The sequence below is a fragment of the Tachysurus fulvidraco genome, chromosome 7, assembly GCF_022655615.1.
Source record: "Tachysurus fulvidraco isolate hzauxx_2018 chromosome 7, HZAU_PFXX_2.0, whole genome shotgun sequence".
In the NCBI taxonomy this organism is placed as follows: Eukaryota; Metazoa; Chordata; class Actinopteri; order Siluriformes; family Bagridae; genus Tachysurus; species Tachysurus fulvidraco.
In genome coordinates, this window is record NC_062524.1 from 3,773,612 (window position 1) to 3,798,689 (window position 25,078).

Sequence of the window (25,078 nt, forward strand, 5' to 3'; positions counted from 1 at the left end):
GGGAAAAACGGATTTCAGTACAGGAACTAACCATTTCAAAAAAGAGACCGTGAGAAACACGGCGATAGTCACAAGCATAAAAATGCTCGGTGATCATATTATCGTGAAGAGTGCTCCACAGTCTACAGCGTTAGCACGTGCAGTTTCTCACGCATGCGAACTGTGTGATGAAAAAGAATGAAAGGATCTAAAAATTAAGTTTAACGCAGCCTTTTATGATCGCATGTGAGGAGCTACCATTCACAAAATTTACCTCTCAGGTGTTACTTTTGAAGAAAAACAGACTTGATGTGAGCAAAACGTATGACAACGACACAGCTTATGCTGAGTTTGTAGGATGCATTGCAGATGAGCTAAAAGAACATGCACTGACAGACGCCCATACAGCTAATTACATCTCCATTATCACTGACTGTGGCACAGACGTTTCTGGGAAAGACAATGTGATTGCATACTGCAGGCACATTTCTGCAGGTGTAGCAGTGAACCGGTTTATTGGTTTAGCTGAGCCTGAACACTGCCATGCACATGGAGTATTAGATAAAATAAAATGCTTGTTTAGTGATGCTAAACAAACTGATCATGATTGGTGGCAGAAGAAAATTACAGCCTTTGGAGCAGATGGGGCTGCCGTTAACATGGGTGTCTCAGGTGGTGTAGGTGCTCTTTTAAGAGAAGAAATAGGAGAGCACATTCTTTCCTTTCATTGTATGCCACATAGACTGGAATTGGCCATGCTGGATGTTCAGAAGTCTGTTCCAATGATTGAAAAAAATCTATGACTTGCTACAGCTAGTATGGAAAGCCATCGGTATGGAGTTAGGCTGTGCCATACGAACACCTTCTGCAGTGAAAACCCAGCAGTGGTTGCCTCACATTTATCGGGCCCTTTCTGTTTTTCTTGCATCTGATGTCACTGCAGGCCAGGGTCAATATACAGCTGTGCACCTCCACATGCAACACCTTGCTGCCTCATCCAAAAACACAAAGAGCAAAGCACATCTCACAACAAATGGAAAATTTGCCTTTTGTGGTGTTTTGTCACTTTTTCCATGACCTATTTGGAGAAATCTCGAAGTTGAGTCTTATACTTCAGAAGAACTCTGTTATTCTTCCTCAGGCTATAGCAGCTATTGATTCCTGTGTTTGTAAAATCAAGGGAATGAAGGACAAACCAGTGAGAAATGGAAAGTTGGAGGAATTTTTCAATTATACAAACTTAAATTCAGTTTCTCAGCATGATGATGTGGTGGAGCAGGACAAAGCTCAAAGAGAAAAACAGACCAGAAGGCAGAAGAAAGCGCCCTCATCTGACCAAATGGGCATTTCCTTTGAAAACATACTACTAAAAGGTTGTGATCTCTCAGGTTTCAGTGAAGAACTAAACCACCTCATTGACAAAACTGTAGCCATTACTGTTAAGGAACTTGAAATGAGGTTTGAAATGATGAGAGTCAGAGACAACACAGAACACAAAAACACAAAAAGGCCAGAGATCATTGATGCTTCTCAGTCTTTTGTCTTTTGATTCGTGGCCAGATGACATATATACTTTTGGAGAAAATGAATTGACACACTGCTGAAATGGTATCGAGACATCTTGCTGAAAAATGGTTGTGACATCAGTGCTGTGCAGGCTGAATGGAGATTGCTGAAAGCTCTTGTAAAAGGACAGTTCTCAGATAAATCTTATTGCAGCTTGTGGGAAGTCCTACTTACAAAAGAGCCCTACTGCACAGATTTCCAGAACATTTTGCATCTAGTTGAAATAATGCAATTTCGGCTAACCAGTGTGAACGTGGCTTTTAAGCAAATTTAAAGTACACAATTCACTTCATGTGTCAACACTGGAAGATCTGATCAGGATCGGCACCGAAGGTCCATCACTTGAACAGTTTGATCCAGAACCATGTGTCAAACGCTGGATTTCTGCAAAAAAGAAAAGGAGGCGGCCAAACTACACTCAGTGGCAAAATGATGCTGAGATAATTATGTTCGGTGTCACTGGCTCGGATTCTGCAGCAAGAGAAATTCTTTTGACAGTAGGGCCTATATAGTTTGTAAGTTGGAAAAGACATTAAGTTCCCACATGAACTTCAGTTCCCAGAACATTCAAGATAAAAATGCTGAAACTGTAAAAGAGGGGAGATGTACACACAACAGGATGAATAAAAGTAAGTAATTTAAAAAAATAAGTTTATTGTTATGTGGCTCTTGCACCTGGTTTTTCCCCCAAAAGGAGCCAATGGCTCCTTAATTGATTTTTTTGTCTGAAGCCCTGTTATAGAATATGTAAAATTATAATTATTAGGATAATGTTTTAGTGACATACATATAAAGTTGTACCTTTGGCAAGCTTGTCTGTATCCAATGTGCCTCTTTTGTCTCCGCAGGTAACAAGACGTTTTCCTCTATGTAACAGCGATGCTAAGAGGAAGAATGCCACGTCATTGCTGGCTTTTGCCTTAAACTGCGTTTCCCAGAATGCCCCACCACAGCATCTAACCATCTCCATTCAGCAGTCACCTTTTAAATAACCCTGACATTTAAACACTCTTGGACACTTGCACAGGAATTGAGTGTTGGATTTTCTACCTGGTTTCTAAAGAAAAACCTGCACTTAAATCCAACAGTGATGTAGTGCACACTGCTACCTGTTCACTGCTACCTGTACACTACTACCTGGTCACTGCTACCTGTTCACTGCTACCTGTTCACTGCTACCTGTACACTACTACCTGGTCACTACTACCTGTTCACTGCTACCTGTTCACTGCTACCTGTACACTACTACCTGGTCACTGCTACCTGTTCACTGCTACCTGTTCACTGCTACCTGTTCACTGCTACCTGTTCACTACTACCTGTTCACTGCTACCTGTTCACTGCTACCTGTTCACTGCTATCTGTTCACTGCTACATGTTCACTGCTATCTGTTGACTGCTATCTGTTGACTGCTACCTGTTCACTGCTACCTGTTCACTGCCACAGTACCTGTTCACTGCTACCTGTTCACTACTACCTGTTCACTGCTATCTGTTCAATACTACCTGTTCACTGCTACCTGTTCATTGCTACCTGTTCACTGCTACCTGTTCACTGCTATCTGTTCACTACTACCTGTTCACTGCTACCTGTTCACCTGTTCACTGCCACAGTACCTGTTCACTGCTACCTGTTCACTGCTACCTGTTCACTGCCACAGTACCTGTTCACTGCTACCTGTTCACTACTACCTGTTCACTGCTATCTGTTCAATACTACCTGTTCACTGCTACCTGTTCACTGCTACCTGTTCACTGCTACCTGTTCACTGCTATCTGTTCACTGCTACCTGCTCACTGCTACCTGTTCACTGCTACAGTACCTGTTCACTGCTACCTGTTCACTGCTATCTGTTGACTGCTACCTGTTCACTGCTACCTGTTCAATGCTATCTGTTCAATACTACCTGTTCACTGCTATCTGTTCAATACTACCTGTTCACTGCTAACTGTTCACTGCTACCTGTTCACTGCTATCTGTTCACTGCTATCTGTTCATTGCAACCTGTTCATTGCTAGCTGTTCCCTACGACCTGTTCACTGCTATCTGTTCACTGTTACCTGTTCACTGCTAATTGTTCACTACTACCTGTTCATTGCTACCTTTTCACTGCTATCTGTTGACTGCTACCTGTTCACTGCTACAGTACCTGTTCACTGCTATCTGTTCACTGTTACCTGTTCACTGCTAATTGTTCACTACTACCTGTTCATTGCTACCTTTTCACTGCTATCTGTTGACTGCTACCTGTTGACTGCTACCTGTTCACTGCTATCTGTTCACTGCTACCTGTTCACTGCTATCTGTTCACTGCTACCTGTTCACTGCTATCTGTTCAATACTACCTGTTCACTGCTACCTGTTCACTGCTACAGTACCTGGTCACTGCTACCTGTTCACTGCTACAGTACCTGGTCACTGCTACCTGTTCACTACTACCTGTTCACTGCTACCTGTTCACTGCTACCTGTTCACTACTACCTGTTCACTGCTACCTGTTCACTGCTACCTGTTTCATTTAGTATCTTTTGTATAATTTCATTTATATAAATACCCCAAACACCTCAGTGTCTATCCCTCATGCAGGTGAACTTTTAGACATTCTTTTTCTAAACCATGAGCTCATGAGGTGACTCTCCAATTATTGTCCCCATACTGAAATTAAAGTAAATTTAAACCATAAATTAAAATATCAAATTTTCACCAACTTACAGGACTTAGGCTCCATGGCCGCTTTCTTCTGTCTGGACCCTGACGAAGGGCCTGCTTTATCTTCTTCTGCCTTCTTATCAGCCATCTTTCTCTTTTTTGCCTTCTTCGTTTGCGCTTGCTTCTTTCCTTGTCTCTCACCTTCGTTTCTCCTGCTTGGATTCTCTGCATTAGGAAGCTTTATATAATTCCTAAAGGAACCTAAAACAAGAGCCTCTGTGTGATTTAGACTGTATTCAGGATGAAACATCAGAGATAACAACAGAAATTAGTACAGAAAGGTGAAGAGATGGAGTGACTGACCGTCCTGGATGCTGTTTCGGAGAGCGCGGAAAACAGGGTATTTCTGCAGGATGTGGTCCTGAAACACACAACTCCAAAAGCGCTTGATGAACTCTCCTCCCTCATTCTCCAAACTGTCCAAAATCTCATAAACACCTTCCTCTATTCTCTTCTTAATTCTTCTCTTTGTTACCTTCTGCAGAGAGCGAGCGAGAGAGAGAGAGAGAGAGAGAGAGAGAGAGAGAGAGAGAGAGAGAGAGAGATAGGAGTAAGGTATTAAAATGAACATTTGGATAAATATCTGTATATACTGAGCTTTGACCATTAGCACTTAAATACCTGTGCTCTCAACATTAAAAGGTAAAGTGACATCAGATTAATTTATCTGATTATAAAGATGTTTATTCCACTATTATTGATGGACATGATTATGCACCCATCCATTTTCTACACCATTTATCCTACACATGGTCACAGGAAACCTGGGCATGTGGTGACACCATAAAGAGGAATCAAACACCCAGGGAGGAGAAAATGGTCCCATGCAGCATATTATTATTATTATTATTATTATTATTATTATTATTATTATTATTATTATTATTATTATTATTATTAATATTATTATTATTATTATTATATTCTTTGTAAAGAACAACTTCATTATGCATAATATATTCAATTTACAAAATATTCAAAAAAACCAACCAACACTGATCCTGAAGGCGGCTTTCATAAATGTTAAATAGTAAAATAAAATATAAAATAAAGTGTAAGTGTGTTGTGTGTGTTTGTGTGTATGGGAGTGTTTATGCTCGGTCACGTACACTGCACACTCATTGTGTACTTTATCTCAGAAACGAAAGTAATGCGTTCAGTTTCCAGTTAATAGGAATTTTTAATTACATAACAAATAAATGTAGAAGTTTTCCTCAGCAGTCAGTCTGGTGAATTCCCTTCTGGAATGAATGGATGTTGTAAAAAGGGTTTTCTTGCCTTGTAGAGATCCTCAGGCACCAGGTCGTGGTCTCGGAGCTGCCTCAGGAAGATGTGAGGTTCCTCCATACAAGAGATCTCCGCCTTCTTACGGCGAAAAAAACTAACCAACTCGTCATGAGTTATAAAGTTCAGCTGATCCATTCGACTGCTGTTTATCCGTCTACTCTGTACCACAGGAGCTACATGTACAATAATGTGTAATGTAGTGATCCAGTTAAACAACAACAACAACAATAAAGTCCCAGCTGATTATTTCCTTTTGTATATTTATCGTTACAGATCCTGTCTTGTTAAAGTCACACTGTACCTTAGTAGATCCCTGATAGGACTCAATGACACTGACTGAAAAACTGAAACAGAGACCTGTGTAACGAATAAATGTGTCTACAAAGATTTATCGTGTGAGACAGAAACTGTGTGATGTGGGCGTGGAAACCACACCTTGTTTAGGTGTAGAAACACTGAGACATGATCTACAACATGAAACCTAAACATAAAATAAAAGGAACTGTTCTTATAATAAACAACGACTCACTGACATCCTAAATATGTGAAAAATATATATTTAATTATATATATGTTTTGCCAACCTGTCGCTTTAGATGAATGATCTCTCTCTCTCTCTCTCTCTCTCTCTCTCTCTCTCTCTCTCTCTCTCTCTCTCTCTCTCTCTCTCTCTCTCTCTCTCTCTCTCTCTCTCTCTCTCTCTCTCGCATGTAATCACATGTCCATCTCAAACCTGTGACAGATTCCTGATCCAGCCTTGGAATGAGTTCAACAAATTTTTAATGTGTCAGAAATGCATAAACATAAAGCTCTATTTAATATAAACTAAATGTCAACTATCTTGGAAGACATTTAGATTTAAAAAAAAAAGTGTCACTTTTCTCTATGGAGACTTTTGTGAGAGTTTGCAGTGTAATAAGAGTTTAATGGACCTTAAAGACTAAGCCAGGTGTCTTATTTATCAAGATTAAAAAATGCACATTTGTACTGTAGTGTGCATGAAGATAACTGTTATTTATTACACACGTCTACACACAGCTGAACACAACAATAAATCCCACGTGTAAAAACTGCTCTGCTTTACTTATTTATTTCTTTATATTTATTATATACTAATTGTGAATATAGATCGACCGATAGATTCTGCTGCTTAGTGAAACAGGACATCGGATATAAATGGATAAACAATTCAACTAACAAACGGTTTATTATTTTAATGATTTGTACAGTTGAGACTTACACGTCGGACCATGAACTAACAAAGACGAGAGAGAAAAACGTCAGTTTTAATTTCAGGTCATACTTAAAAATACAGAAAGTTAGAACAATAGTATAAAGAAAATGCTACACTGAAAAGAAAAGGCATTTGAAATGGCATTCATTTTAATATCACACTGTTTTTACATTAAGATATAAAAAATATAACACTGCTGGATGTGAAAGATGATCTTGCTCCCAAACTCTTTATCCTGCACACAGACACAGACACACACACAGACACACACACACACACACACACACACACACACACACACACACACACACACACACACACACACACACACACACACACGAATAAAGTCATATTTCATTATATATTGTTAGACACATTACAATAAAACCATATTTTATAATAATAAACAAACTACATTATCCAGTGTGTTGAACTTGTTGTTTAATAGACGGACAAATCGAGTCAAGAACCTTGTACTGAACATGCAACATTACACCCCATGAATTTTAATCTCACCTTGTTTAAAGTTTCGGTGTTCATGAAAATGAGAATAATGTCACAGAGAAACTCGGCTGTGGTTTAATGCTTCTAATTCTGCAGTTTTCGCTCTGTTTCGTGCTGAGTTTGGTGATCTATGCCCAAGGTTTAGAAGAATACACAGAGGTCCATTTGTTTTCTTTTGCTTTATTACAGTGGTTCAAATCACAGCCCAACATCCATTTTAATAATAAAGGTGCATTTCCTCATGCTAGTCACTGTAAGCAGAAACCTTCATGTAATGTAAACTGTCATGTGATGATTAAAGTGTCATGAAGCGATTATAACATTCCAACCTTCCTACAAACATTACTATATACAGGTATGACTGGATAAATCAGTGTAGTAGAGTTTTTTTTTAACATTTACTGAGGTAAAGACTAGGATTACACAATTTATAATTTTTTATTGTTAATTTGATCTTGATTGGTTTAAAAAAAGAAAAAGAAAAGTTTAGTTCCGTAGACTGACATAAACACATAATAGTGATGCACTAAAAAAGAAATGATTGTGATCTTTAAATATTAAGTACCAATAGATAAATGTTAGCAGTCTGATTAATGATTTTCACTTAAATTAGAATATAAAATTACAATATAATGAAAAAGACATTTTAACCCTTAAGTTATTATATCCCAAAACATAACGTGTCAACTCACAGGACTTAGGCTCCGTGACCGCTTTCTTCTATCTGGTCCTCGAGGAAGGGCATGCTTCCTCTTCATCTGCCTCATTACCTCTCTGTCTCTTTTTTGCCTTCTTTAGCAGTCGCTTCTGTCCTTGTCTCTCACCTTCGTTACCCCTGCTTGGATTCTCTGCATTAGGAATCTTTATATCATTCTTAAAGGAACCTATAACAAGAGCCTCTGTGTGATTTCGACTGTATTCGGGATGAAAGAAAAAACTCTCATCTACTGTACATCAGAGATAACAACAGAAATTAGTACAGAAAGGTGGAGATGGAGTGACTGACCGTCCTGGATGCTGTTTCGGAGAGCGCGGAAAACAGGGTATTTCTGCTGGATGTGGTCCTGAAACACACAACTCCAAAAGTGTTTGACGAGCTCTCCTCCCTCATTCTCCAAACTGTCCAAAATCTCATACACACCATCCTCTATTCTCTTCTTATTTCTTCTCTTTGTTACCATCTGCAGAGAGAGAGAGTGAGTGAGTGAGTGAGTGAGAGAGAGAGAGAGAGAGAGAGAGAGAGAGAGAGAGAGAGAGAGAGAGTAGTCAGGAACCCATTTATCTTCATCTGTGTAAGTAGTGCAACAGATATTGAGGCATTTAGGCTTTAAGCATTTGCACCCAAATACCTGTGCATTTAAAGTTAAAAAGACATTAAATTAATTTAAGTTTAATAATCCTAACATTCTCATTCCATAATGCATTAATGTCCAGGATTATGTACCTGTCCATCTATTTTTTTTACATTGCTAGAGAACCTATTAAACAAACAAACAAACAAACAAACAAATAAATAAATAAAGCAAGGCATAGTATCTTCACTTCACTGAAGAAAGAAGATCCTACATGACAAAACAAACTAATACAAAACAACACAAAACAGTTGACAGTATTTATGAGAATAATTCTTAACCTTTTTTTATTAATCCATTACAGAACCCATTAGGACTTCTGTAAATGGGTGTACATTGGGTACATTCAGAGGCTGAACAACAGATATATTATAAATGTAGACGTTTTCTTCAGCAGTCAGTCTGGTGAATTCCCTTCTGGAATGAATAAATGTTGTAAAAAGGGTTTTCTTGCCTTGTAGAGATCCTCAGGCACCAGGTCGTGGTCTCGGAGCTGCCTCAGGAAGATGTGAGGTTCCTCCATACAAGAGATCTCCGCCTTCTTACGGCGAAAAAAACTAACCAACTCGTCATGAGTTATAAAGTTCAGCTGATCCATTCGACTGCTGTTTATCCGTCTACTCTGTACAACAGGAGCTACATGTACAATAATGTGTAATGTAGTGATCCAGTTAAACAACAACAACAATAAAGTTCCCAGCTGATTATTTCCTTTTGTATATTTATCGTTACAGATCCTGTCTTGTTAAAGTCACACTGTACCTTAGTAGATCCCTGATAGGACTCAATGACACTGACTGCGGAAGTTTATCGTGTGAGACGGAAACTGTGTGATGTGGGCGTGGAAACCACACCTTGTTTAGGTGTAGAAACACTGAGAAATGATCTACAACATGAAACCTAAACATAAAACGACAGGAACTGTTCTAATAATAAACAACGACTGACTGACATCCTACATATAAAAAAAAAATATATATATATTTAATTATATTTATATGTTTTACCAACCTGTAGTTTTAGAAGAATGATATGAAATGATTTGTAAGATAGAGTAAAGTGTATAACACCATAACCCCCCCCCTCCCCCAGTGATGAATAACACATCTGCTATTATGCATGTAATCACATGTCCATCTCAACCCTGTGACAGATTCCTGATCCAGCCTTGGAATGAGTTCAACACATGCTTCATGTGTCAGAAATCCTGAAAAAGTGAAGACGGAGAGTTGTAATAACAGTTTAATAGACTGTAAATGTTAGACCAGGTGTCTTTTTCATAAAAGTGTGTGCAGAACAAGATTAAAATATACATATTATATATATTTACATATACATATTAGCCAAAGCTATAGAAGGCTAACAAATTAAATCAGCTGTTAAATATTAATGAAATTCGATTTTAATGAAATTAGATTTAATGTATTTATATATATAAAAATGTAATAAAATCTAAAAGAAAATTAATAGCAAGTAAACAACCTGAACCTAGAACTAGCTCAGAAAGCATACTATTGCTAATGCTGGCTATATATATATAACGTGATGATTTGTTAACTTTTCTTCTGCAAGTGGAATAAACACTACTGATAAACTTCACCACCTCCATAATAATTTCTTTTTTAAAATCACAGTTCATGGTGTCATCACTTTATTACTGAACAGTAACAAATATAATATAATTGTTATGAGAGCCATGAGGGCTGCCTCTGCTGACCTGCAGAGGATTTGATTGCACTTTATCATGAGGACTCCATTTCCCACAGTTCATTGCACCACCAACTCAGCACACCTGTTTCCTGTTTGTAATCACCTAGTCTATTTAAGCTCACTCTGAACTCTCCGATGGCGCAAAGTATTGCTAGCCCTATCTGCATTCAGAGCGTATTATTTCTGTTCTGTCTATTGCCTTGTTTTGACCCTGCCTGTTTATCGTGTTTTACGAATGTTTGCTTCTTTACGAATGGAGCCACACCTTGGCTTTGTGTAGAAGGCCGGAAAATGAAAGACAACACCATAAAAGCATGAAAAGGAAATGAAAGGAATGAATGAAGGATGAAATATTATATTCTGATCAGTTTAGCAGTTTGTGGTTGATAATCAAAGTTCTCTTTTTTCTAGTTTGTTGTTCAAACTATTGTTATCCTTAACATTGGGTTGTGCTCACAAAAAGGTTAAGATCCACTGGTTTAATGTGATGAATACTTGTTTTCCCAGTGCATTCTGTATAACTGGAAAGAAATGGAAGCAGACAAGGTGAATTTTACCTTGTACATAAATATAACCTATATATGATAATATTATCATTATAAATTTCACCCTTAAATACAAAAAGTTAGTTTCAGTTTAATAAACAAAGTGAAACCTTGATGTGAACAAATAACTGAATGTCAGTGTCACTGAAAGCTCAGTGGTTAAGGTGTTCGACTACTGATAGGAAGGTCATTGGTTCGAATCCCAGGTCCATCATGTTGCCACTGCAGGGCCCTTGAGCAAGGCCCTTAACCCTCAATTGCTCAGGTGTATAAACTGAATAAAATTGAAGCATCACATTTGCATGACAGATCGGTTTATAAAGTAGACATCTCAACATGTCTCTGCTTTATTTATTTATTAGTTTTCAGTGTGTCTGTGACTATCACAGTGACAGAGACAGAGTCTTTTTGTTAAGGACAGAAAATATTAATTTAATTGAATTAAGCACAATATAAGAACACACGCAAACAAACAAGTCTGGTTTCAGGTTGTCTTTAAAGCTTCTTAAATCAGATAGTGTATTAATAATAATAATAATAACAATAATAATAATAATAATATTATTATTATTATTAGTATAGAGTAAAAGCAATTATTATGCAAAGAATATATTTATGCAGTAACTGAAAGTAAAATTTATCATTGCTAAGATACAGCAATAAGAAAGCAGATGTAAAGATTAAATGAAATGTATATGTTAAAAGTCAACAGGTCATAATCATAAATACCATTTAAACCCAAATGCATTAATTATTTCTAACATATTGGCAATAATAATAAACAACAATAAACAAGAAGGATTACTAGAAGATAAGTTCACTTAAATAATCAGATGCTATAATGTTACAGCTTAAGTTAATTCTGTCAATGCATAAAAATGAACACAAAGTAGTTGTCTTTTGTTCCATCTTTTCCAATGAGATGCAGTTTGTGATGGAAAAAAAATACTACTGGATTTTAAAGATGGCGTCAAACTCCTCCTCAAAGATCTTTTTCATTTTGGCTCCAATTGAGTCAGCATTGTCCTACACACACACACACACACACACACACACACACACACACACACACACACACACACACACACACACACACACACGCACGCACACACACACCAATCGTTTTAGTTAATAAACGGAAATAACTACAATTTGCTACCAGCAAATGATTGTGCTAAATGTTTGAGACGTGATGATGATTACATGACCAAATTATTATCGTTTTTAAATGTTTTTTCTGCTTAATGAAAAGAAAAAGTAACAAAACAATCTTATTGTGTTTGTTTTCTAAAACATTCCATGCCACTATATGAATATAATAAACTACAATGGACATAAAAGTCACTAAAAAGATTTCTTATTGATTTTTTCATCATTTGTACACAATGCAATTTCACACTGAAGCAGGAAAAAGTGTCAGACTTCATGTCCTTTCTATATTGATCTGTATTTGTGTCTTACTTCGTAAAAGGCTTCGTAGTTTTCAAAGATGAGATTAATGTCCTTCACAAACTCCCTCACTGTTGTGTACTTGTTTTTCTCCATCTTGCTCTTCACTTTGTTCAGCCAGCTGGGTTTAGAACTCACACTGCTGACGCTCTCCTCCTGCACAAGGACATGTTTAAAGGCCAGGTGAAGGAAAATCTTTACTTTCATAAAACTCTCTTAACATATGGTTCTAAAAATAATGGAAAAAAAAATTCCAAAATAAATTTCTTCTTGTAGAAATAATTCATATGTTTGAGCAGGGGCGGTTTCAGACCTTTTTTAGGGTGGCTTCAACCCCCTGTCTGTGATCTCAGCCACCCTTAAACTAAAAGAATAATTTCATAAATAAACAATGCAAATAAAATGCAGGACATGTCGTCGATGGGAAAGAAAATTATTTATCAGTTTGATCCAAGAGCGATTTTTTACTTTGCTTTTACGCGCGTGTGTTGTAGTCTTTCAAAAGTGCGTCTTCAGCTGTCCGCTTTATTTGAACGGAGAAGCACAGGTACGCGCTGTAATGAGTCTGCCTGTGTTTTGCCCTGTTTCTGTCTGCTGTCTTGCCCTGCTGTTAATTGTTTGCTCCACCCACTCGTTTGTTACCATGGACACTCATTGAACTCCTTCATTCCCTCTCGTTTGTTGTCTTAGTTACTCATTGTCTCTGCTTTGTGATTGGTTCCTGTCTGATATATATACACTGTTTGTTCACTTCCCTGGTGCTAGTCGTTGTCTATGTTCCTGTTAGCTCTGTGTTCTGCCTTGTTTTGCCTGTCTGTTTTCTGTTCTTGATTGATAAAGGCTTTAAACTGCAATTGGATCCTCAGTCGCCTTTGCCTCATCGTGACACAGAGCTGGAGGCATTTATCTATAACGTTAAAAAGACGGCAACCAAAAGCAGTGAAATGTCACTATTCTTATTACCAGAGTTGTAGCACAAACAAAGTATTAATGCAAACAATCCATTCAATACTAAATAAAAATAACATTTATTGATTCGGTCTTTATCTTGTGAATATTTTTTTTATTAATGACTGTGTTCATCGGACACACTGTTTGTAGAGAATACACACATACATGAACTGATCTGATTCAAGACTGACATCATTACATCATGCATAAAATTTTGGTGTCCACTTTTGCCATTTAATAATACCATAACTTTTGGCTTACTATGTAGTCATATAATATATAATATAAAACTCTTCTTGTTTTAAATTCTCACTGAGGGCTAAAACCCCTAAAGATGAAATTCTAGAACCGCCCCTGTGTTTGAGTATATTATTATTATTATTATTATTATTATTATTATTATTATTATTATTATATTCATTCTATACATATATGAAACATGTAGCATTAAAAAGTTCTTACTGTTACTGAGAGATTGTGATGAAACTCTGTTTTATACAAGACCATCAGCAAATATGCACAGCGCTGATGAAGGAAAACAGAGACAATTTGAGCCATAGCAAAGTGTGCTTTCTGTACGTGTGTGTGTGTGTGTGTGTGTGTGTGTGTGTGTGTGTGTGTGTGTGTGTGTGTGTACCAAGAGTTTACTGGTAAAAAGACTGGCCAAAGCCTGTTCCTTGCTCATGTGAGCCCACTGTTCTTTTTTGGCCTTCAACACACAGAAAGTACACTTCCTATTGATCGTGCACAAACACACACACACACACACACACACACACACACACACACACACACACACACACACACATGCTTTATTAGCACTAGGACAGTACACAAGATGAGGAAATCTGGATCAGTTCACTGTTTGACCAGCAGGACGTCGTCTTATCATTAAAGTTTTGTAGCACCTTGAGTGAGTTTAGAAATTAAAATGTTTACTTCATTTAGATCTTTATTTTTTTCTTATACTCACCCTAATGTTTTGTCCTGCACAGTTGGTAAGTGGCAGAGATGATGGAAAGCTCTTGGACACTTGGTACAGAACACCAGCTTTTCTCCATCATTACAAATGAAGCACAGATCATCTTTATCCTGGTGCAGATACACAATTTTTAGCAAAAAAAGAGACGTGGTCTGTTATTTTCAAAATGCTTCACCTCTGAGTCTAATATTTCCATTAAACAAGCCAGTCTTCTGAGTCATTGGAATGTTATAAGGGGTTTTGGACTCACTGGGTTTTTAGGACAGCACACCTGACAGTGACATTCCAGTGGATGGAACTCCAGGAACTTCATCTGAAAAATAAAAATATCCCAAAACATACGAGGTCCTTCCTTACCTAATGTGTACCTAATGTGTCTAGATATTTGAAAGTATTCAAGACAGAAGAAACAGGAAGTTCACGCTGAATAGAGCTTTGAAATAGCATATTCACCAGAGAGCAGAGGGCTTTGCCATGACACAATATATTTTCCATCCAGTCTCTATATTCAAATGGAGACTGAGGTCCTTGCTTTACAAACTCCTCAGGACTGAACCATTGCTCCTCTGTGCGGATGCTCTTACTGTGTGGTCCTGCAGCAAAAACAATAACTGATCCCATACTGGGATATATGCTTATAACATCAATGTTATTATGTCTTTTATCATTATTCATGCTGTCTTACTGTCTAACCTGTTTCTAATTGATGTATTATCATGTCTATTTATTTGCCACCTGTTGCGTTTAGCTTCCCGTATTTTTTATGTGTTGTTTTACTGGTTCTTGCTTTCAGTGTTGGTCCCGCCGATACCCCCCCCCCCAAACAACCGTGCTCCGTGACAAGCCCCCCCCCCCACCCCTTGATGTGGGGATGGGAATAAAATGGGAATACAAGAATAAATCTTTGTCTAGTTACATACCTCTAAATCTGCGTTTATGTAAAACACCAGTGACTGAACCACAGCTGACAGGTAGCTCTGTAGCCTCAAACTTAGACATATCCTCTGTTCCACTGAGGTCATAAGTGTCTTCACTGAAATCATCATCAGAGTCTTCACTGAAATCATCCAAGACTAAAAAACAGTAATAAAGCAAACATGCAAGAAAAAACAAGAAATGGTACAGAGAAAAGTTCCTATAGACTGAGCGCAACTACTCTTTGTTTTCTACATTTATTTTAATTATAGACTCTTGATGGGTGCCAGATTTTGTCAGAGTTATAACAAATGATATAATTGTTGATAACTGGTTATTATGTTGTTTTTTTTTCTAGTCCCACATATTAGGTGACCTTATCAAGTCATTCCCAGTGTCGAGGTGGAAAGGACACATATTTGTTAGGCAAATGTATTCCAGTGAGGTTCAAATCTGAACTCAACACTCAAATCAAGCATCGCGTTAGTTCAGGCAGGCCACGCAGTAAGCTGCATCAGCTGTCCACAAGGCGCACCAATCCGGCACGACTTCCATAATTTCCCTCCTTTAAATCCTCGCCTTCAAGCGCACCTACGCATCGCCGCTGCTGTGATCCAACCTAGCAACGCTGCTCGCTATCGTATGCATTTCTGCTACTTTCAGCGCACTATTTCTCCTAACTATGTCCGATCCGAGCTCCGAGGAAGACCCGGGCCCTACGGAAAATTCTCATGGCCCATCAGTTCGCAGAAGCCCTCGTCTGGCATGCATATCACCTCCACCGATCGCGGAGTTCAATGTCGCTTTCGGTGTTTTTAGAGACGTCATCTGCGACTCCTATCCGGAGCGCAGGGCAGAGCTAGATACCTACCTAGCCATCATCTCAGATCTCGCCATGACTTTTTTCTACGACTATCACAAATCTTTCTCGGCCAAGTCAGCTATGTACATCCAAAGGCTTAACCAAAGATTAGATTGGTTGGCTGTAGACCTAGCTCTTATCAGCAGGCATTTCACCGGTCATCGCGCGCTGTCGTGCTCTCTGTGCGGCGCATTCACGCACACCCCTTCTCTGTGCCCGAGGTCCGCCAAATTCGCTATTTCGGCCGATCACACCCCTAAAGCCAAAGACGATGAACAGGTCTATCCTACGATTCATACTCCCATGTGTTACAGTTTCAATGAAAGTGTATGCACCTTTCATAACTGCAAATTTATCCAAGCTTGCAGCTACTGCGGAGACGGGCATCCAAAGTCCATCTGCCCCCGGCGAATGCACGCTCTCTCCAGAAAGAGAAAGTAATACCAACACCGGTCAACATCCCTGAACTGGACAAAGCACTGACAAAGCATCCTAACTGCTGTTTCGTCCATTATCTGATCACCGAACTCACTCAAGGCTTTTCAGCCAGACTAACGCGTCCCCTTAATTCCTACATCTGTAACAACCTCTCAAAGAACCCGAAGTGGTTGATATTCTCCTGGCTAGAGAGGTAGATAAAGGATACATGATCGGCCCCTTCAATAATCCCAGTCTATAGCATCAATTCTCTCGGTGTGGCAACACGGAAGTATTCCGGCAAAAAATGACTAATCATAGACTCTTCAGCTCCCCATAACATCGTTCACGTCCCGAGCATTAACAGCCTGATTCCTCACCCCAATTTTTCCCTGTTCTACGCCTCGGTCAGCCGTAAACGAGGCTTGGCTGGGCAAAGCCGACATCGTAGACGACTTAAAAATTATGCCGCTCCACCCGTCCCAATGGCACCTGTTCGGAGTGCAATGGTGCGACAAACAGTACTTCGCCGTTAGACTCATGTTCGGCTGCCGCAGCAACCCACACATCTTCGATACCTTATCGGAAGTGCTCTGCTGGATTCTACTAAATAACCGCAGGCTGCCATTCATCCTCCACCTTTTAGACGATTTCCTCATCGTCGACTACCCCAATTCTCTTCCAGAGTGAAGTATCAACATCCTGAAAGAAACTTTTAAGAACTTTTAAGGTCCTTCAAATTCAGTAGAATTCCTTGGAATTAATTTAGATAGCAATCTCATGCAAGCTTAGCTGCCCCTCGATAAACTTGTCCGCATTAGGGAAATTATGACAGACACTTTGGAACGTGACTCCATTTCTAAAAGAGAGCCTCTTTCTCTTTTAGGACATTTAAACTTCGCTATGCGGATCATTCCGCAAGGTTGCTCATTAATTTCTAGACTCCTAGACGTTTCAAAAACGGCTGAGAATTTGCACGATTCTGTAACTTTGGACTCAGGCTGTAAATCCGAACTGCATTTCTGGTCCCTGCTATGTGCAGGATGGAATGGAATCTCCTTCTTTTACAACGATGCGGTAGAGACCCCCCTCAAGAGGCTTCGGAGGTCTCTTTAATAGTCAGTTTTTCGCCAGCTCGTGGCCGAAAGAGTTTTCAGCCCTTCCCTCCAACACTCTTTCTACCGCTTTATTAGAACTATATCCCATCGTTGTGGCGTGCATCCTCTGGGGTAAACTGTGGTCCAGGAAAACTAATTCTAGTGTACTGCGACAACGAAGTAACTGTCCACATTATTAACAAAGGGCGTTCCTCTGTCCCCTTTATTAACAAGTTCCTGAGGCGCCTTACATGGACATCCGTCACCTGCAACTTCATACTGTGGCGGCTCACATTCACGGCCTCGACAATAAAATAGCTGACTGTCTGTCTTGTTTTAAATTTCAGGAATTCCACCTTCTCAGCCCCCGTTCTGCCTGTCAACCTCACAATCATGAGCACCTACATCATGCAATGTCTACAAGCACAGAAAATGCAACCCTCCTCCATCAAAAGCCAAGTCGCAGGCATCCAATTCCACCTAAGGTGCTTGGAACCGTCTGCATGCAGTCTGCTGGGGCATCCGTCCATCTACCTGCTCCTCGACGGCATCAGGAAACAGACACCAAAAGGCGCAGACAAGCCACTCCCTCTCACCCTCCCTCTCGTCAAAAAACTGGTCACTAGACTTAGACAGTGGTGCTTCAGTCCTTACCAGGATCTTCTCCTGGAAGTGGTGTTTCTTTGCGCCTTCTACGGTTTCCTCAGGGTGGCTGAATTCACGACACGCAACAACAAATTCGACGCCTCCCACGACCTCACAGTGTCGGACATCACCCTAGATGAACATTATTTTTAAATTTTCCTAAAACACTCAAAGTCTGACAAACATTTCAAAGGTATTTTTTCCATGTCCCGGTATCTGGGTCTTCGCCCTCACGCCCGGCCCGATGAACCGCTGTTCCTAACCGAGGAGAGCAAAGCCATGTCAAGTTCATGGTTCCCTGGCCGTCTACGCACGGCCTGCCAATCCTGCGGCCTCTCACCGGAGCTCTACCCGCCCCACTCCTTCCGCATCGGAGCCGCGACAACCGCAGCCTCGGTCACCACGATTCCCAACTTAAAAATTCTAGGACGATGGTCCTCCACTACATATGAACGTTACGTCCGTCCGGAAACCATGGACACCCAAAAAGCTATGTACCCCCCTGATCACATCTGCCTCTCATGCGTGTTCCCTTCCCTCTCTCTCCTCTCCTGCCTCCTTCGCTCGTCCACGCCCCCGCTATGCCTTCCACTCCCAGCCTGAGTTCTCCAGGACACGCCGCACGCCGTCCCCCTGTAGCACTTGTGCTTGGCCAGGGAGCCCCGGGGCAAAGCTGCTTTGTGGGATTACAATAAATAAATTAATTAATTAATGAATGAATAAATAAATCTTCTGGCCAGCAGCCACCGCACGCTGCACTCGCCCTGGGTGACGCTTCACCTGCTGTCTCCACTATAGCTTAGTAGGTATGCAACATGCGTTGTCATATCGCACGATGGGGCATATGCGTTTTAGCAACAAGCTTGTCGCGATTACGCTGCAAAGCCAGCCCAGGGCGATGCATCCTCCACGTCTCCATTAACTAGTGGACCCCAACTCCTATAGTCCATCGCGCGGCGGGGCACCTAGTCCTCCCTCTTCCCACGACCCATGCCTAGCTCCGACCCAGCCTTGCACATCGCATGCCGCCACTCGGCCAATACGCCCGATCGTGTTTTGTGGTCCACGGTTGTGGGGGGGTCCCCTCTGGCATATGGTTTTGTTTTGGGGGTCTATTCATTCCCCAGCTGCTGCCTCCCCACCCCGTCCATGCATGTGCACAGACAGGCACGTGGGAAAATTCTCCCAGAACAGAACCATCCCGCCAACACTAACTGTATGCTCGCTAACCTTAATTTTTACGAAGTGGTCCTGACTGAACCGCATTTAGTACATACTGAGATTTGACATGTAAACCTCTTGAAGGTGGGTATTTCAAGATAAATAATGATCTATCTATCTATCTATCTATCTATCTATCTATCTATCTATCTATCTATCTATCTATCTATCTATCTATCTATCTATCTATCTATCTCTGCAAATTTTTAGTTTCTATTTCTATCATTTTGCCTTAACCCTCTGGGGTCCAAAGACGCAAGAGGCAAGTGATGAAAATCTTTCATTTTTCACTAACGCATAAACATTGTTTCCTCAAAAACAAAATCATGTACATACACGCTGCTCACATATTATTGTAGTAGTCCAGTTTGTGCTGATTACAGTGATATTAGACTTTAGCCATTTATATATTTATAAGCAACTGAAAAAAGCACAAATGTCAGCGTATGACAAAACTTCTCCAGGCCCTAAAAATACCCTTAGACCCCAGAGGGTTAAACATACTTTGAATTCCACAGCTGGAGCTGGACACAGAAGAAGGACCTGCAACCTCCTCTTCTGTCTCATCAACACTCTTCTTTCTCTTTGTTCCACATTTCTTTTGCTCTACCTGCTTTACCTCATTTCCTCTCGGTTTCTCTGGCCAGGACACGTTTTGATTAAGGAAGACAGATCCTAAAAAGTGACATAATGTTATTTAAGATAATATTCTGAATATAAAAAAACAAGTCATACCATATGATAAAAAAAAAATTGAGTGACGGACTGTTAAGGCTGCTTTGTAGTGACCGCAGAAAAGGATATTTCCGCATGATGTGCTCCTTAAACACACAACTCCAAAACTCCTTTATTTTATTTGGCTCCTTCTCCAGGCTTTTCAAAACCATATACACAGCATTCTGCCTTCTGTCCATACTTTTCATCTTTATTACCTTCTGCTCAAAGAAAGAAGCAGAGTTTATTACAATCAGACAAACTCCACTGTGCTGAGACTCGAGAGAAGCCTTTAAAATAGGAATTTTGTGCAATTGTTGGTTTGAAATCATTTTAGTCATTTTGTAATATTCTCACTAGGGTCTGACAAACCTTTTATTCTACCGGTGCAACTTTCTCAACAGTGCAAAACTCTACATCAAGCCATTTTCTTTTTAAATAAATGCTAACTAAACAAGTTAGACAATAAAATGTAAGAACAATGCAGATAATAAATAGATGTGGGGGAGGGACTAATATCCTTAAATTATTTGCATATTCAAATTTCACTACAGTACAATGCTTTCACTTTATAGCTCTTTTAATATCAAGAATATGTCTTTTTCAGTATGTTACCTGGTACTAGTAATGTCCAGTAATTAACATTGATCAAATATTCACTAAACATTCTAGAATTCTAGATCTATCAGTCTAGATTTATTCATGACGTCAATCGTTCAGGATTTCAGGAATGTTGCTTGCTTGCCTGGTAAAGATCATCAGATATCAGACCGTGGTCTTCAAGATGGTCGAAGAAAAGCTGTGGGTCATCCATCAGAGATGATATCTCGGTCTTCTTGCGGCGAAAAAAAGTAATCAGCTGCTGTAATGGAATTAATACCTCTTCACTGGATTCATCTGTCTCTGCACTGGACTGTGGCCCTAACAGAGACAGGAGGATCAACACGAGGTATGTGCAATATCATTTTTTGGTACAGTTAAAGGATCTCTATTATTACTATCATTACTTTAACATTTACATTTACAGACACCCTTATCCAGAGCGACTTACATTTTTTTATCTCATTTTCATACAACTGAGCAATTGAGGGTTAAGGGCCTTGCTCAGAGGCCCAGCAGTGGCAGCTTGGTGGATGTAGGAATCGAACTCACAACCTTCTGATTGGTTTATATATATATAACTTATATATCATTACTTATATATCATTTTGCACATCCTGCACAACCAGTTGATTGTATTATCATTTCAGAAATTTGTTCGACTGTATATTTCTTATTTTATTTATAGAGATACCAACACATGGCAGATGCACTATAATGAAAATTTGTGGCTAAAAACGTGTGGACTTTTGGAGATCGCTCGGCCAAATAAGGAGCATTGAAAACAAAAACACAGTTGTTTTTTTTTTGCCATTGTGTGTTATACCAGTGACTCAATCCTAACCATTTGATTTATTTAAGCCACATATTCTTATACTTAAGCACATTAAAGCCCAGTTAATAGGCAAAATAGGAGGCCTGCTTCATCCTCTGTCTCATCAATGCTTTTCTTTTCCACCCTTCTGTTGCTCTGCCTGCTTTTCCTCATTTCCTGTCGGTTTCTTTGTACTGATGAGTGTTTCATTAAACAAGAAAAATCCTTAAATGACAGAGACTATATACATGAACATATGATCCAGAAAAAAGCTTATATCCTAAATATTGTCACTGAAACTTAACAGGGGAAAAAACTTGAAAGGGAAGATAAATTGATGTCTGACCATTCAGAAGGCTGGTTTGGAGCTGACGCAGCAATGGATTTTTCTGCAGGATGTGTTCCTGAAACACACAACTCCAGAACTGCTTTATCATCTCCCCTCGCTCATTCACCAGCCAGTCCAAAATCTCATACAGGTTTTCCTGCATTCTTTGCTTACCTTTCCTCTTTATTACCTTCTACAGAGAGAGAGAGAGAGAGAGAGAGAGAGAGAGAGAGAGAGAGAGAGAGAGAGAGAGAGAGATTCATGTTGTAGATCATTTCTCAGTGTTTCTACACCTAAACAGGGTGTGGTTTCCACGCCCACATTAACACAGTTTCCGTCTCACACGGACAGAGAGAGAGAGAGAGAGAGAGAGAGAGAGAGAGAGAGAGAGAGAGAGAGAGAGAGAGAGAGAGAGATTTATCTGACAATGTATTGAATTGTTGAAGTGCAACATTAAAGTGATTTCACTCAACACACTGACCCTGAAGATATCTTATCTAAGCTGAATCATATGCAGTAGAGACCTTGCATTATTTGCTTGCTGTAAGTTCCTTTGCAAATGCTTTTACAACGCTTTCACTTTCTGTATCAGGATCAGACATTACGGATACTTGTGAATAAATGTTTACAACCGCACACTAAACACTAAAATACACTGAAGTGTGCAATATTATGTCAAACCGATCCATTCTGTTATCTTGTGAGTAATATTAAAATAACATATTGAGCTGTTGTACAATAGACATTTGTCTTGTATTCTTGCCTGGTAGTGATCGTCGGGTATCAGCTCGTGGTCTCTGAGAATCTGGAGGAATGTCTGAGGTTCTTTCACATAGGAGCAGATCTCCGTTTTCTTGCAACGAAGAAATTTAATTAGTTTCTCCTGGGGCAATAAATCCAGTAGAATTCTGATGTCCATTTTTTGATTCTGAAAAAACAAACAAAAATGTGAGGTCTGAGTTTTAAATGTAAAATGTAACACGCGTTTTAAACAGAAGTTTTAAATGTAAAATATAAAAAAAGGAAACACAAAAAAGTGTGAAACAAGAATTAAATGTCCAATAACAATAATACACTTGCACAAAGCAAAAGTAATTAATGAATGTTTTTGTTTAGCATAAACAAAATAAACTTTATATAAACTGTATGATGACATAAATTATTGTTTATTTCTTGTTACACATTTCCTACCAGTGATCCGGAACGAGACCGAGCGCTGATGAGCTGAGAATTTCATCATGTTGTTTATTAATGTGGCATATAAGTGAAATGGCATCTATAGTAGCTTCAACAGTATACAGTAAAACAGCAGCTCGGGCAGAGCAGAATAAAACAGAATAGAAATAAGAAACAGATTGAAATGCAGTTAAATTACTTACCTTTGTGATCCTGAATAAGACTAATTGAGAATGGAGGATTTGTTACAGAGAAGTGAAGTGAAGTTAACCAATAAGAGAACAAGGGTGTAACCTGTTGTGTAACCTGTTATGACCCAATAATAGTCTATTCACGGAAGTAACACTCAAAAAAAGGAAATTATTCCCAGGAGTATGTGTGAAAGGGTGAAGACAAAACACAAATTCAAACAATGTGAAAGTTTATTAATCAAAATATTACAGTAAGTGACAATATATTATATACAAATAGTAAAAAAAAATAAAATAAATAATAATAATAATAATAATAATAATAATAATAATAATAATAATAATAATAATAATAATAATAATAATAATAATAATAATGTGGAATAATAAAGAAGATGAAACTATTTACAGTATTTACAGGACAATTAAAGAAAGGAGATGTACAGGGGGAGGGGGGTGGTGCTAAAGGAAATAAAGTAACAAAATAAACACAACACTAACTAATTTTGTTTGACCCTCTAACCCGACTAATATATAAAAATGTGGAACAAAAAGGTCTTCAGCGTAAAAACAACCTACCTAAACTACTCTAACTAGCTGAAACATAAAACATACAAGGGGTGCCACTCACTCCTAATCTAGTGTATCTAATTCAGTAATAAGTTATCCTAAGTGTGTACAATGTACGTCGTGTGACCTCTTACCTGTCCGGTGACGGAACAAAAAGAACGGATACGACATAAGCAGTACACAATGATAAACTCACAAACATCAGGTTTTTAAACAAAGGGTAACAATAAGGATGAATGAGCCGATAAGACTAACTCTCAGCACTCTGGCATCCTTTCTTAAAAGGATGGGATGGTGATTGGCGCAGAGACCCATGACGTCACTTTTAAATCCAGGAGATTGACAGTAAAGCGGACCAATGGGAAAATGAGGATGGACCTGAAGAGGGACAGTGTGAGAGAGAGAGAGAAAACAAGAAAGAAGAAATAAAACAAAGACACACCCACACAGACATAACACCCCCCCCCCCTCCCCCCTTAAGAACAAACACCTGCTCACAAATCACAATACAAGAGCACAGATTCTGGAAAGTGCATCAGCTAAAACATTTTCTGTTCCTTTCTTATGTTTAATTACAAAGACCATCGCATTAATCGTTGATTTTGGTTGCACATACATGAAAGAAAAACTAGAGGATTATGATCAGTAAAGACAGTAACTGGCAGATTGCTAGAACCAACATAAACTTCAAAATGTTGTAATGCAAGTATAAGAGCTAAAGCTTCTTTCTCTATGTTTGAATAGTTCATCTGATGTTTATTAAACTTACGTGAAATATAACTAATGGTTTGATCTATGCCATCTTTATCCTCCTGAAGAAGGATAGACCCAGCACAAGTAAGGCACAGTCTGGAGTTGCAAGAACATATGCATTACAACGGAGTGCTTTAACATTACTAAAAGCGTCCTGACACTCTTTAGACCACATAAATGGCTTGGATGGACTAAGTAGTGAAGTGGGAGGATATACAACCGTAGAAAAGTTTTTACAAATCCAAATCTACTGAAAATTTCTCCCAGTTTCTCAATTGTCTTTTCATGTACAGTAGTAGATTTCCTAATGGCCACCTCAGGCCACTTACTGGTGCATCCATGACCACCAACAGCATTTTGTCCTCAACTGGGCCTGCAAAATCAATATGAATGCAATGCCATGGTTTTTCAGGATATTCCCACAGGTGCAGCGGTGCAAGTTGAGGTGCTTTTTGTATCTGCTGGAATGAGGTACACGTCCTAGCTTTTTTCTTAATTTGGCCATC

General features: G+C 39.2%; 2 protein-coding genes and 1 long non-coding RNA gene across 17 annotated transcripts in view; all 3 read right to left on the reverse strand.

Annotated features, from left to right (window-relative positions):
- LOC113662791 (nuclear body protein SP140-like protein) overlaps positions 1-9,502 on the reverse strand; it is a 34,296-nt gene extending 24,794 nt beyond the window's left edge. Inside the window, exons 1-5 of one of the 11 annotated variants that reach the window (XM_047816797.1) lie at positions 9,395-9,502; positions 9,087-9,268; positions 8,287-8,461; positions 4,259-4,456; positions 2,347-2,427 (exon numbers count right to left, since the gene is read on the reverse strand). In XM_047816797.1, coding sequence (XP_047672753.1) covers positions 2,347-2,427; positions 4,259-4,456; positions 8,287-8,461; positions 9,087-9,230 — 598 coding nt within the window. In that variant the 5' untranslated portion in view covers positions 9,231-9,268; positions 9,395-9,502. Of the gene's footprint in view, positions 1-2,346; positions 2,428-4,258; positions 4,457-4,558; positions 4,734-5,533; positions 6,127-7,972; positions 8,194-8,286; positions 8,462-9,086 lie in introns of those variants that run through there. The other 10 variants (XM_047816798.1, XM_047816799.1, XM_047816796.1 and 7 more) reach the window with 10 other exon arrangements.
- Positions 6,742-7,966, reverse strand: LOC125145272. The gene is made up of 2 exons (XR_007143620.1): positions 7,293-7,966; positions 6,742-7,011 (listed from the first exon to the last, which is right to left on the reverse strand). It is a non-coding gene; the product is annotated as an uncharacterized LOC125145272 (long non-coding RNA).
- Positions 9,503-11,228: 1,726 nt separating the features above from the next.
- Positions 11,229-23,383, reverse strand: LOC113662782 (nuclear body protein SP140-like protein). Of its 5 annotated transcripts, none has more exons than XM_027177880.2 (14): positions 23,262-23,383; positions 22,646-22,810; positions 21,901-22,075; positions 20,886-21,061; positions 20,193-20,361; positions 19,931-20,101; positions 15,190-15,342; positions 14,723-14,862; positions 14,520-14,582; positions 14,261-14,379; positions 13,925-14,021; positions 13,750-13,812; positions 12,349-12,492; positions 11,229-11,913 (listed from the first exon to the last, which is right to left on the reverse strand). In XM_027177880.2, exons 2-14 carry the CDS (start codon positions 22,799-22,801, stop codon positions 11,836-11,838), a joined length of 1,704 nt encoding a protein of 567 aa, XP_027033681.2. In that variant the 5' UTR covers positions 22,802-22,810; positions 23,262-23,383; the 3' UTR covers positions 11,229-11,835. The 5 variants fall into 5 exon arrangements, with proteins under 5 accessions (XP_027033681.2, XP_047672604.1, XP_027033680.2 ...); XM_047816648.1 differs by having other exon boundaries at positions 14,520-14,579; positions 14,723-14,880; XM_027177879.2 differs by having other exon boundaries at positions 14,723-14,880.
- Between the last annotated feature and the right edge of the window lie 1,695 nt (positions 23,384-25,078).